This window comes from Marmota flaviventris, chromosome 2, assembly GCF_047511675.1.
Source record: "Marmota flaviventris isolate mMarFla1 chromosome 2, mMarFla1.hap1, whole genome shotgun sequence".
In the NCBI taxonomy this organism is placed as follows: domain Eukaryota; kingdom Metazoa; phylum Chordata; class Mammalia; order Rodentia; family Sciuridae; genus Marmota; species Marmota flaviventris.
The window spans coordinates 158,794,145-158,809,434 of record NC_092499.1 but is presented as its reverse complement, the minus strand read 5'-3'; the positions used below and the strand labels follow the sequence as shown (position 1 = coordinate 158,809,434).

Below are 15,290 nucleotides of genomic sequence, written 5' to 3'. Positions count from 1 at the left end.
TGGACTAAGGAGTAACCTTTCATTTCCTAGATATTCAGAAGTTTTATCATGAATGATTGTTGAATTTTGTCAAATGAATTTTCCACAGCTTTTTTTTAAAGTTGTATTCTTTTCTCCTCAACTCTATTAATACAGTGAGTTAGGCTGATCAATTTTTCAAAACATTCAGCCAATCTACATTCCTTGAATAAACACTTATTAGTCATGGTGTCCTTCTAAGTACTGTTCAATTTTATTTACTAATGTTTTAAGAATTTTTTAAACTATATTCATGAGGGATATTGATCTATAATTTTCTGTTTTTGTAATAATACCCTTTTAAGGTTTAGGTAAATGGGCTATGTTGGTCTTTTAAAATAATTTAGGCAATGTTGCCTCCTTCTTTATTTTCTCAAAAAGTTTGTGTAAGATTGGTATTACTTCTTCTTGAATGTTTCATAGAGTTAACCAGTGAAACACTCTGGGCCTGGAGTTTATTTATGGGAAGATATTTAATAACAAATTTACTTTCTTTATCAGACATAAGACTATTTGGATTTTCTACTTCTTGTGTCAATTTTGGTAAATTGTATTTTGCAACAAATGTATCAATCTCTTTGAAGTTGGTCAGAATTGTTGGCTTTAAGTTATTCATGTATTACTTTATTATCTCTTTAATATTTTGGATCTATAATAATAACCTACCATTTATTTCTGATGTTGGTAAATTGTATTAGTCTCTCCGTGTCTCTCTTTCTGTCTCTGTCTCCTCATTCTCTCAGTTTAATTTTTTTAAATATTTATTTAGTTATAGATGAACACACAGTATCTTTATTTATTTTTATGTGGTGCTGAGGATCGAACCTAATGCCTCACACATGGGAGGCAAGCACTTTCCCACTGAGCTACAGCCCCAGCCCCACTCTCTCAGTTTAAATAGAGATTTGTCAATTTTATTAATTTTGTTTTCAAAGAACCAACTTCACTTTCCAGGAAACTTGGCTCCTTTGCTCTATGATCTGTTTAGTTTTCTCTTCTATCAATTTCTGCACTAACAGTGTTTTTTTCCTTCTGTTTGTTTTGGATTTACTTTGCCCTTTTCTAGTTTCTAAAGGTAGAGTTTTAGATCATAGATTTTTACAAGCATTTAATCTATAAGTTTTATTCTATGTTTTGGCTGCCCCCACAAGTTTTAACAAACAGAATTTTCTTTATCATTTAGGTCAAAAAAAAATTCTAATCTCCCTTGTGATTCTTTTTTGATCCTGAGATTGTGCATTCAATTTCCAAATATTTGATGGTTTCCTAGTAATCATATTTTTGTGGATTTCTAATTTAATGATATTTTGGTCAGAGAACATATTCTTTACTATTATTCAATATTATTATTATTTATTTATTTAAGATTTGTTGAGACAAATCTTAGGCCTACCATTTTTGTGTCCAAGCATATGAACTATTTTCTTGAACCTGTAAAGAATATGTACTTTGTGGTTGTTGGGTATAGTGTTTTTCTAAATAACAATTATTCAATGTAGTTGATAGTGATGTCTTACTCTTCTGTGTCTTTACTGATTCTTTCCACCTAATTCTATCAATTTCTGAGAAGAGGTATTAAAATTTTTTTATTGTTGTGGGAGTTTCCAATTTTCCCTTTTATTCTGTCCGGTTTTGCATTTAACACATGAACGTCCCTCTATAGCTCTGATAATACCCCTTATCTTTAGGTCCATTTTGTCTGATATTAATATAGCCATTCCATTTGCATAATATATTTTTATGTGTGTACTTTCTACTTGTCTATGTCTTTTATGTCTAAACTGTGTCTTTTGTAGGTATCATAAAGTAGATCGTATTTGCATAGCAAATTTAGCATCCTGAAACAACATCCATTTGTTAGCTCCTAATCCACTCTCAGCTCCTGGAGAACATCCATTTCCTTCCCCTATGACTCCTCCCATTTTCAAGCCAGCAAACTAGACTCTCCCTTGTGTCAAATTCTCCACACTTAGAATCCCCCTTTTCAGGAAAAGCCTGATCCTTTTCAAGGGCTTATTTGACTAGTTCAGACTTACCAAGCATGGTCTCCCCTTCTTAAAGTCAATTGAGCTATACAACATCCATCAATCATATTCACAGTTCACACCAGTACTCAAAGGAAGAGTGGGAATCTTGGGAATTATATTAGAATTATACTTACTATATACTTTTGTATCCTTTCTAACTACCTCTGCATTCTAGTTAATTAGACCATCAATATTTAATGCAATTAATGATGGATTTAGGCCTACCATTTAATTATTTGTTTTCTGCTTATCCCTTCTGATTTTTGTTCTTCTGCTCTATCTTGCCTATTTTATTTTGGATTATTAGAGTACTTTTTAGTATTCTATTTCAAATAGCTTTTTAGCTATATCTTTATTTTTAGTGATTTTTTTATGAATTATAATATATATCAGTAACCTTTCACATCAATAGAGTTAATGTTGCACCATTCCACATAAAATATATTTTTAAAATGTTTTTGTAAACCATACAGGTCATTTTCCCTACATCCTGGACATAGTGCCTATAAGCCACCCTCTTTTAAAAGCTTTCAAATTAAGGGAAGTCGCATCCATGTTTGTTTTTGCTCCTACACAAGCTACCTGATTTTAAATACCAGAATCTTCAGGAGGCAGTTCTCCTATTTTGACCAGAGTTTATAGCTAATATTGGTGAGAGGTTTAGTCTCAGGGGTTTGTACTACCATACCAGAAGAAGAGCTCTCTTGAAATTGTTGTTTTGACCTTATTTCAAGGCCATGCCTCCCCTGCCTGGTAATCATGCCATTTGGGCTCCCCACAGATGGACCAGCCTCCCGCCAGTTTAGAATCCCGGTTAAACTGGTCTGGAAACAGTTTCTCCCTTTTTGTTAGCATCCATTTCTCCAATTGCATAGTAAGCTCCATGTTTATTATTTATACCAAGATATTCTTTCTTGGGGTTTCTCATTTTGCTTGGCAAAGAAGTATTTGTCTGAATGCACCAGGAATGAGGTTTGTCAAATCACCGTTAGATTTGCTTATTCAGTTCTCAGTCTCCTATGAAACTCCAAATGTAGCAAAAATTGTGAATGCTGACATCAAAACAGTGTAAATAAATACTACTGTAATACTACTAAGCTTGAGGAAACAAAACTAGCATATTTGTGTGTTATTGAACCAAAAAATAGATTTAATTAGAAAAAGAAAAATGTAAGGTAGAAGAACTTTGTGAGGATGCTAAAGGGGACTTCTGAACAATTTCGCGGAATCAAGAGATTGATGACATTTTTTTATGTATAATTTGAATTCAAGTCAAGTGAATTTCTATATTTCATGTTAAGTGGAAAGTCTATTTTTATATACATAGGAAAGGAAAAAAGAGAGTAGAAAAGTCTATAGGTAGATGATAAGATTTAGTCAAAGAAATCTATTTTCCTATGATTACTGGGTAAGCCACTGCCTTCTGTAGCAGAGCAAGAAGGAGTAAGACAGGTGGAGCTCAGACCTGGTGGATGTGGAGGCTGGTAGTTTATTCTCTCTGAATTATCCTGAAGGGACCTAGGAAAGGAGTACTTTGAAGACTCAAGATTGACTGACGTAACCCAGAAGAAGGAATCTAGAAAGACCTAAGTGTCAGACACAAGAAAAGGAAGATGGGGGAAAATGCTGAGCTAGAGCTATTTGAAATTTAGAAGAAGAAAGGGGAAAATAGGATCTCTACAAGTGTAAATTTTCTTACAGGAGAAAAAATACTTTGTGGTAGCTATTCATTACTTGGCTTCTTATCTCCATAGGATGTCTGGATTGTTAAAAAAAAAAAAGTCACTGGGTGATTTTAATTTGTTCTTCATACCAAAGATAATCTCTCTCTCCCTCCCTCTTCCTCCCTCACACACACACATACACACACACACATAAATACAAAACATTATGACAAACTTTTAGTAAATTTTTTTGTGCCCCAAATAATAAAATGCTATTCCTACTCTTGGGAAGGTGTAATGAAGAGTGATAACTGAGTAATGGTATAATTGTTCACTTTGTAGATGTTCTTCAGCTTCTGTGAGAAGAAAGTGGATTATGAAACATTTAAAGCATTCAATGATGCATGTCTTGTCTATGATGGCCGACTTGTGATTGATACCAACTTCCACACAAATGACGTAGCCATCCGGGCTGCTGGCTCCCTCACCAAGTTCTCTAATAGATATTACTCAAATGAGTGGACTCACAGCAACTTTAGTTCCAAAGAAATTGGCTTTCAGCTGGCAGCAGCTATGCTCAATCTCTTTGATCCAACTCTTGAGCCCGTGACTGAGCCACCTGCCGATCTTGACCGACTCATCCCCATGTATAAGGGAGCCAAGATCCAAGGTATGTCAGTGGGCCACTTTATTTCCCTTGATGAAGCCACAAATTGAATGTGAGCCCACATTCAGACTAGGCCTCTGTGCTTCTCTTGGGCTTGGTGAGGAGGGTCCTGGAATGGGTTGTCACAGAGGTAGAGGAAAGGTCTATAGCATTTCTTAAGCCTTTATTCTGAACCTGGAATCTTCATCATCATCATCATCATCATCATCATCATCATCATCCTTTGCATTTTGAGCATTTATTGTGGGCAACATCTTACTGGTACCCATTTTACAGATAAGAAAATAGGTAATGATCAGTAACTTGCATAGAGATCTCATAGCTGGTGAATGGTGGTTTGCCCTAAACTTCCATTCTTAAATTGAGATAAGGAGACCCACCCTTTCAGACAGCTTAGTCCTTAGCTTGCTATCTGGATGAATAAGCTCAACTACTTGCAGCTGTAAAACACTTCACTTTCACCCCCTAAGCTTTGTTGATCACTAAGGTAATGATTTCATGGGGAACCATACAGTTCCTATATGTTTGGGAGGTGAAAGATACTATTAAAAATGGTGTCTTTGAATGCTGTGGGCATTCTGGTCAGAAAAACCCACATATTTACCAAATTGTATTTTCATATTCAGAACATTCATGAACCAAATCCCAAAGCTGTTCGTAGACTCCTAGGGCATCCAAGGACTCTAATCCAGTATACAAAACATCACACTTAAGAGCAAAAGTCCCACATTCCAATCCTTGTCTTTTTCTACCTAATAAGACAGATTCAGAGAGCTCCTGCTCTGCTTCTCACACTGGATGAGACCTTGGGGAAGGTAGTAGCCATAGGCGAGCAAGAAAAAGGAACAGTATCAGAGACCAGAGTTGGATCAGGCTCAGACTTTAGGAACAAACCCGAAATATGAAGGATTTCCTACTGATAGTTTTCTAAAGCATTGGACAAAGAACTTCATTGATTTTCTTTATACAGTGTAAGTTTTGAATATTTTTGCTATATATTGGAGGAGTGATATGGAGTGAGAATGCCATTCCAACATTTTAAGCTTCTAAAGGTCAAATCTGGTTTGGATAGGTATAGGTTAGGGTGCTGGGAGCTGTGGGGAAACACAATGTACATGGGATCAGCTTGATAATGCTTGGAGCACTGGTGGTGCCAAGACGAGATATAATGTAACCTTCACGTTGATTTGATTAAATAAAGCTCAACCATCCAGGGTGTTCCTTATTATTAGCAGTACCTTAGTAGCAGAGTTTGAGGAGCATATACATGGTGGGAAACCCTGTTCAGTGGTTAAAAATGTAAACTTTGTTCCCCACCTCATTAACAATTCATTTCAAATACGGAAAACTTGCCGTTTCCTCTAGGAGGAATTCTTCCTGGGTCTTACCATTATCTGCATGTTTCCAAGCCTAATATTCCAACTCCCTTGGCGGTACAAATGTCACAGACCAATTTTGTAAGTATTATTCCTGGATTTCATTCTACGTTCAAATATAACACTTTGTTTATGGGAGAGTGAAGTTCTTTACTCGGTCTTTGATGTAATGTATTGGTTCACACATCAAAAACCCACTATGATTGTCAGCCCCCAAATGCCCCCAAGAATCTTTGGTCCTCATACACTTATGTGGTTCCCTCGCACACTGAGTAGGGTGAACTGTGTATTCAACAGGATATTTTGGTGGTGACAGTGTGCTAGGTCATGGAAAATATTATAGCTTCCTAATTGCCTCCTTCTGGATCACCTGATGCCATGTTACAAGATCACACAGGCAGCCCTTTGAGGTCTATGTGGTAAGGACCTCAGGATGCCTGCACCAGCCCTTTTTAATTTGCCACCCACATACCTTGGACATGTATCTTCACATGACTGCAGTCGTAGCCAACTTTTCTTGACTGAAAACTTATGAGAGACCATGAACTTGAACCTCCTAACTAAGCTACTCCCAATTTCTAACTCCCAGAGACTGTGAGATAATTAAAGTATTCTGTTGTTTTAAGCCAATAAGTTTTCTTTACTGCTTTATTTTTAGAGCAGCTTTAGGTTTGTAGTAAAATTGAGCAGAATGTACAAAGATTTCTCATATACCCCTTCCTCACCCTCCCTCAACACACTTATGGCCTCCCTCCCTCACTATCAGCACTTCCCATCAGAGTGATATATCTGTTCATACTAGTGACTATACATTGACACATCATTAACAATCAAAGCCATCATTATTAACCAAAGTTCACATTAGGGTTCACTCTAAGTGTTGTACATTCCTGGGGTCTGGCCAAATGTGTCTACCAATAGCATCACACAGGAAATTTCACTGCCCTAAAAATCTTCTGTGCTCTGCTCTTCATCCATCCCTCCATACTAAGTTCTGGAAATTGCTAGTCTTTTTAATATCACCATAGATTTTCCTTTTCCAGAATGTCATATACTTTGAATTACATAGCATGTAGCTTTTTCAGATTGGCTTCTCTCACTTAGTAAGATGCATTTAAGTTTCCTCCATGTCTCTTTTTTTTTTTTTCCTGAAGGCAAAGGTCTCACCATGTTATCCAGGCCACTGAGCCACATCCCCAGCCCTATTTTGTATTTTATTTAGAGACACAGGGTCTCACTGAGTTGCTTAGTGCCTCACTAAATTCTGAGGCTGGCTTTGAACTCACAATCCTCCTGTCTCCACCTCCCGAACCTCCAGGATTCTGGCATGTGCCACTGGGCCCAGCAAGTCATTAGGTTTTGATCAGTAGATCATAAATAGAGTATTAGAATATTCACCCTCATGACAATGAAGCAAGGAAATTGCTTAGAATCTGAAATGGACATCTAGAACACACTTTTATCCTCCCTTCTCTGAATTATAGCAAAAAGATATCCAGGAAAGGGAGAAGCTATGGCACTGGACCTCCTGTGTTAAAGGAGATCATAAAAGACACAGCATGGTTGGTCAGTTGGAAAGCTGCACAAATCTGATAGATGGACCAAGTCTAGGATGATTTTGTCAACTGGGAACTTCCTTTATGAAGAGTCACATTTGCTTTTAGTCAATGAGGCAGACACTGAAGTTGCCTACTTAACTTTGTTTCCATTGTCTTCTCCTGAATATTTTTGAGGGTTAATTATATGACCAGCATAACATAAATACATTTCCCAGATTTCCTTTAGGATAGGAATGACCATGTGGCATGTTCTGGCAAATGGAATATATTTGGAAGCTATTGGAAAAGAGGAAGACTCAAAATGTCACAGGCTATTGGTCCCCTACCTTATCCCTTCAGGAAACCTGAATCCCATCTCTTCCATTTGCTTCTTCCCATGTGTCTTGAACAAGTTATTCAACTTCTTTGAATTTCTGGGATTGTTAGAGATCATATATAAAATAGTACTGCCTGGAGCAAAAATGGTAACCAATCAATAGTGGATGTTGTTAATCGTGGCTCCAGATCAGTCTTCTTCCAGGGAGAGGACAGATGGTTATCTTTAAAATTTCTTTGCTTTAGGCTTTTCCCAGATCTGCTTAGGTGTCCCAGACACGTGATCTGATGCAAAATTTCCTTACAACAAAGAAAACCACAGAATCATAGCAAATGCTGTTCCAGTTTCTATTACTGTATGAAACACTTGGGGTATAAAACAGCCATTTGATTCTACTCAAATTCTGTGCTTTCAGGAATTCCAAAAGGGCACAATAGAATACAACATGCCTTGGGTGGGAAGACTAGAAGCCTAGATCAATGATTAGGGTTATATGAGGGCTTATCTACTCACAGCTAAAAGCTTGTTGCTTTCCTGAGCTGGGATGACTGGAAGACGGGGAGTGCTGAGCAGAGCCTTCCTGCCTGGCCTATCCATGCAGCCTGGGCTTCCTCACAGCATGGAGGCCTCTGAGTAATCAGACTGGTCAGGGCTCCAAGGACAAGCATTCTCCCTAGCAAGTTGGCAACTGCACTGCCTGTACGGCCCAAATGAGCAAGCCACACAGCATCAGTTCCCCCACACCCTCAGGCTCTGCTGGAGCAGTCACAGCCTGTGGGTATTTAAGGTATACGGGACAGAATCCATCTATCAATGGAAAGATTTTTAAGGTCATATTGCAAAAAGTAATTGAAATGGGGCCATCAATGTGGCCATCTTTGGAAAGTGCAATCAGCCACAGACAGGGGCATTCAGATAGACAAGATAAAGCCCAGAGTGTCAGAGGCTGAGCACTTTGGTCATCATAGGTAAATAACTTGAGCCTGACATGTACAAGAGCTAGAAAATACTGGACTTGGTTTCAGACAGAATTAGATTCTTGAAGGACACTGCATGATTTCCTACATATAGTGTCATTTATTTATGAACCACTTGCTCTCTCTCTGAATAAAGTCAGAGGAAAAGCCAAAAGGGGTTTTTAGATAATGAGAGTTTTAATAACAGTGCAACTTAAATAGATTTCTTTGGCTGGTGCTATGACAGTATTTGAACAGGACCCCTGACTTTAATTAACCATTTTGCCAGGTGGGCCTCCTTTTTAATTAGTACAGAAGATCTAAACAGATTTTTCCCCCCATTTTATTATCCAAGAAAAAAAAATGTAGGATGGCTGCATGGCAATCTTTTGGGGTAGGAATTAATTTGATTAAGTAAAATTGTTGCCAAAATGGTCAGGCAGTCACCTAAATAGATCCAATTGATCAAGAATAGAGCCCATTCAACAGTATTTCACTAGAGAAATTAATGTTCTGACAATAAGGGAGTACAGATTAATCTTATCAGACTTTTATAGTTCTCAATAACTGGAATATTTAAGTAAGGAGATTGTTCAGTAATTCATGAGCTCTTTGAGCAGTAACTTGACAACTGGAAGAAAGGGTACCCCAAATTGTCTACATAATAAACTAATTTGCAGATTCCAGTCCACATGCTTTGTTGGCTTATCCACCACAAAAATAAAGAAATTTGTCACAACAAATTCTGCCTTGGATACTATTGAATTTAAAATTGTATGTTTGTCATGAGATCTGGGAACCTGATTTCATGAACACCAAGTCTGATTAATCCTGTGTCTTCCATTTGGCGTGAACTTCAGAGCCATTTTCCAACCTTTGTCAAAATCATAAAGGAACTTGAAAGGATAATTGTACTCAGGGAAAAAGAATAAGAGAAAAAAAAGAACCAAACCAGAACCAGTCCCTCCACCAACACCTTAAATTTAAGATCCAAATCTTCTAGAAATTTACTTATATACTTAAAGGAAGAAGCTAGACACACCCCGGCAAATTGGAAAGTTTGCAAAATAATCATAATTACCCAAGAATCCCTCATGGGTTGACAGGGCTGGGAGGTTTTTTAAGTCATTTAGAGGAGGGACTTTTTGTGAGAAGGGACAGAGAGTTCTGGACTTCACTGGGTTTTCCTGATCTGTCAACAACTGTCATTAGGAATAACCCACATTACAAGAATAATTTGTGTCTGAGAAGTCCATCTATGCATGAATTGTCTTTAATACCACTGCAAAATATTTTTGATGCATTTTAAGTTGCCAGGATGACCTCTCCCCACCCCACTATGCCAACATAGTGCCAAATCTTATTAAAATGGACACAATTTGCCTTTTGTAGTTAAGATCAATATTCTGCAAAATCTCCTCATTACTTTCATTATAGAGTGACTAGACTGGATAGACTGTTTAAGCCCCTGTAGTTATAAAGTTAGGATTATGATGACAAAACATACAAAAAGTAAAAAGGGCAATCCATCCATAATAACAAATTGTTGAAGACAATGCTGAGGATTCCACTCTCCTGGAATAGGCTGACATGGAGGACATTTCATGCTCAGACTCTCCCAGATCCCAGGCAGTGGCCCACCAAGGACCTTCAGAAATTTGTCACATTACTACCACTAAGAAACTGTGGCCCCTGACTTGAGGTGCTGAGCCTCAACTAAGGTTGTTTGAAGTCCAAATCAGCTCTCTTCAACACAGAGAAAACCTTGCAAGTTGCAGGGCAGGTATTTAATGAAATTCCTTGAAAAGTCAAATTTTTTGTTGCCCACATGGGTAGATCTCTCAAGCAGGGCCTTTTTGATGTCTGAGTTCCCTTTTCTCAATTGCTCAGCATAAATAAACATTGAGGAGGAGGAAGAGCAAGAGGAGGAGACCAAGACCTTGTGAGATTGCTTTCTCTGCTCTCCACAGATCTTTGGGGAAACCAGCAGCTAAAACTATGCCAGAGTGGTTGTGGGGGCTTGCTCTCCTGGATCCCCAGCAGCCCTGCTACCATGGTGAGGGAGTGGCCCCCTCCTTAGATAGTCACCCACAGTTGGTACCAAACTCCAGTGTTCTCTAAAGCCTTGTATTTCACCATAGAAATGCACATGGGCGTCACATTCTTCACTATGTGCCTTCTAATTCTGAAATAATGTCTGTTATCCTGGGCCACCCAAGTAAAGACGGCACCACCGGGAATTATTCTGTCATGTCCTGTGCCCCCACTCTGGGTGGTGGGATTCTTTGCTCAATCTGACAAGTCAAGACTTGAGGAAATATACCTGAATTAAAAAGTCTAAGGGCATCCAGGACCACAGAAATACATGTGCAGGTGCAGAAAGTGGCAGGTGGTCAGGGAAGACCTGGGACCTGGATTTAGCTTTTCTTTGGACAAGTCACACTCTTCCACACTAACTCCTCATGGATCCCTCTCCTCCCTCCTTCCCATCCTCTCTCCTTCCTTTTCCTTCTATGTCTTCCTTACTCCCTCTGCTTTCTGTTTCACTTCTCTTTTAAGTGTTCCTCAAAAGTCTGGTTCCTTGCCATAGCATAGCCAGAAGACTTTAAAATATCATTTTACAAGTGATAGTTATTGCTTAAAATTAGAAACTACACATAGTCCACTGAACAGAAAGAGAAACAACAAAAGTTACCCAGACTCCTCACCATAGGAAATGAGCATTAGCATTTTTAAAAATGTTGATGCCCCCCAAATGGAATGATACTATTCATTGTAGTGAACTCTTTTTGTAAAATAAAATGTACTGTGAACCTATGTCCCTGTTATGAAATATAGTGGTATTGGACCACTTTGCATCTCCCTTGAAGCATCATCCCCCAATCTCTTCTCTAAGTTGTATTTGTTCCCTCCCTTTCTCCCAAATACTCAGTTTCTCATCCATGCTTGGGGTTGGTCCATAATTTCTTCGCCTGATGTGCCTCCTTAAGTTTCTCACTTCATGCTTTCACAGTTGGCTGAAGTCTACCTCAGGGCTTTTCCATGGGATACCCAGACACCCACCAGTTGCCTCAGTTTATCTAAATGTGTTCTTGTTTTGATAAAATCCCTAGGTGGTGTCCAGGACTAAGTAAATGTTTGGAATCAGAGCAGTTCAACTTGCCTTGGGTTTCTAAATGCCACCTTCAAGCTCAGAGTGAAAGCTTAAATCTATATGCACTCCGAAAATCTGATTTATTTAGTGTTACTGTGTGCTAAACCTGGAGTCAGAAGGTAAAGTGGAGTCCAGCCAAATAAAACTCATGTTTGCCTACTGAGGCTTTCCACTCCCTGGGCCTTTGGGGAGTGTGTGTGTGTCCAGTTGGTAGGTCAGTAGCTCTCAGGAGCCGAAATAGAAAAAGAAGTCATGACGACATGGAATTAGCTAGTGGCATCTTTTCTTGTCATAAGGCAGTTTTAGTTGGTTTCTTAAGGGCAAAATGCCACAAATCCATACCCTGAACAATTTATAATTTAAAAGGTCACGTAAGCCTATATTTGCCAGAATCTCTAAACTTCTTACTGGGAAGGAATTCTATCAAACTCCCCCAACACAGCTATTAGGTATTCATCTTTTAAAAGGACTGAAATTCCTTGTGATCACTTTGACTAGGATGTTTTACTCAAAATGGTGCTGTGAAAGATTAAGAAATTTGGCAATGTTAAATACCTTGAAGAAGAGAAGAGGAAAGGGATGGGGGGTACATGATCAAAGTATGTTACATGCATATATGAATTTGTTGTGATGAAACCCTTGGTTCCATTCAATTAAAATGCACTGATGAAAAGAAAAAAAAAGGAGAGGGGGAGGGAGGAGGAAGTAAGTAATAACGCCATTGTACTTGGTACCCTGTGGTGCCAGAGAATAAAGTGAGATATAGAGTTACCTAATAAAGCAAACCCAGAGCCTGTGTGCCACTCCTCACACCCCAGGGTACACCCTCTCATCAAGATCTCCATTTCTTCTGCATGAACACCTTTCTTTCAGGCAGGGCAAATGAATTTCCACAACAGCCTTTTACAATTTGCCAGCTCTGATCCTCCCACTTTTGTTTCTCAACTTCCTGAAAGCTCACCTCTCCCAGGAAGTCTTTCCTAATAAAAATGACTGGTTCAGGTACACTGCTCCTGTAGCTCCTGTGCTGGATGTTGGCATTTTTGTGCACCAATGGATCTATACTGCTACTGGAGGGGTTCCTAAAAATAAATGATCGAGCAACTAAATTTTTAAATGAAAATGAAGAAGAAACACCTCATAGAAAAGAATAAAGCCAGTTCCACTTACTAGCTACATGAGGTATTGAGTAACAGATAATTGGTTGTAACCTAGCAACTAATTTATAAACACAGGACAATGCAATCACAGTTTATAAATATCCTGAAGAACATTTAGTCACAAAGTCCAAGTTTGTGGTTTCTTTTTTTATACTAATGTATCAGTGTGAGTTTATTAATCATAACAAATATACCAGACCAATATAAAATGTTAGTCATAGGAAATATAGGCAGGATCCTATGTTTATTTTCAATGTTTTAGAATATTTTTATTGATGCATATTAATTATAGAGAATAGTGAATTTCATGGTGGCATATTTGTATATGCACATAACATAATTTGATGGAACTTTTTACTCCTACGCATATGGAGTACCATTATCTTCTGCTGAATTTGGTCAATATCTATTTCTATTATTTGCAACAAATGACAAGATATAACCTGTTATATATAAAAAAATTAATTTGCTATGGTAAAGTTCCCAAGGTCCAGAAGTGTTTCTAATGTTTTTCTGATCCATCCCCTCCCTACCAGGGGTCAGAAATAATAACAGGTAATGTGAAAAATGGGACATACTTCCGAATTCATGTTAACAAGTATAAGATAGTGGAGACCATCACGTGCCTTTCTAAGGAGGCTTTCCCTGCTTCCAACTACATCCGCTTGCTTGGCCAGCATGAGCAAGTCCTCAACAACCTGTGCGCTCGTTATGACGACAAGCTGATCACAGATCTCTACAGGTAGGTTGGACATTTTGTCTGATGGTGAGAATATAATATATATGATGGTTCATAAATGAGAGATGAGTATTGTGATGTGCCAGAGAACAAAACAGGAAATAGTGGAGAAGCAAAAGTAGTGGAGATTTTGTTCTAATAAAGACTATGTGACCATTAGCATTGGCTGGAGATCAAAGGTCACATAAGGAAGTGCATGGATTTGGATGTGTTTACACCTAGGCCCAGATCCCAAATGCAACCATGCACAGCCTTCACACTACAGAAGGCTCAGATGAGATGACATTCGAGTCCCTTTCCATAAGGGACTTCTAAGAGCAGTGGTCAAAAACCTAAGACTTGGAGTAGGATGTGGAAGAATCTGGTCCTGGTGGGAACTCCACAGTCACCAAACCATTTGTGATCCCAGCCTTCTTCCTCCCAGCACATGCTCAAGCAGAGATGTGTGGCTATTTGTCCAAAATGCTGGTAAGAAAATTCCCACAGTAGGCGATCTAAACTTTTGTCTTTTCAAAGTCTAAGACACACTTTCATGCTATACCTCATGGAAAGCATAGAAAGCATGGCATTCTAGAATGGAAAGCTACTTCTGGATGCAGCCTGCCACTTAGCAAGGCTAGGAAAATATTCATCTGTCTACAAAACAAGATGACAAAGTCAGTGCCAGATATATAAGTCATAGGTTTCCAGTGTCCTTAGCACTCATAAGAGTGACTTCCAGTATCATGATCAATCTTTCTTCCTTCTTATTTTTTTTTTAATTTTAGAATATATAAAACATGTGCCACATATTTTAAAAAGCATGTTCACATATGTGAATTGTGCATGTACCCCTTAAGGGAAAATAGTACTGTAAATCTATGTGCCTACTATCAATGTTAAGAAAAAATTCCTTACCTTGAGATATTGGAAGCCCCACTCTGCTGATATCTCTATTTCTTGGGAGGCAGTCACTATCCTGAAGTTTGAATTGGTCATTCTATTTCTTTTAAAAACAGGATCAGCAAACTCTGCTACAAGAACTTAATTCTGCCCTTGTAGTAAGAAAGCAGCTATCGATAGCACATAAACAAATGGACACGACCTGTCCCAATAAATTCATTTATTAAAATAGGCACTGGCTGTATTTGATCCAAGGGTCATAGTTCACCAACCTCTGTTTTAAAAATGTGCAATATATGATTTCTTAAATTATACATTAACTTGTTTATTTTGAATAAAATCTATAACTTGCTAAAGAAAGTCAACATTCTGCTTAGCACTGTTTGGGGGAAACCATCCATGTTAGCTTAGCTCATTTGTTCTCCCTTTTGTGTATTCTTCCATTGTGTGACTGTCATAGTTCACTCATGGATTTTCCTGTTGATGGATGTCAGTTGTCTCCACTTCGGTGCTATTACAAATAAAGTTGTGGCCATTGTGGATCTATTTCATGTGCAGAATTTCTCTAAGGGTGTCCCAGTTCTGTAACTGCTGGGTCCTGGGACATACACATCTTTGGCTTTACTAATTGATGCTCAAATGTTTCCTCACAAATAGTCAGACCTATCTAAACTCTCCCACCCATTATAGTGAGTGAAAGTTCCTTTTGCTATGTAGTGCTGTCAATTTGGTTCTATTCAGACTAAAAACTGGCCATTCTGGTGGTATGCAA

General features: G+C 38.3%; 1 protein-coding gene across 1 annotated transcript in view; it reads left to right on the top strand.

Annotated features, from left to right (window-relative positions):
* Cfap61 (cilia and flagella associated protein 61) overlaps positions 1–15,290 on the top strand; it is a 253,731-nt gene that overhangs the window by 187,552 nt on the left and 50,889 nt on the right. The window contains exons 23-25 of the mRNA XM_027953760.2: positions 4,052–4,379; positions 5,742–5,833; positions 13,434–13,639. Of these exons, the coding sequence (XP_027809561.2) occupies positions 4,052–4,379; positions 5,742–5,833; positions 13,434–13,639 (626 nt within the window). The remainder of the gene's footprint in view (positions 1–4,051; positions 4,380–5,741; positions 5,834–13,433; positions 13,640–15,290) is intronic.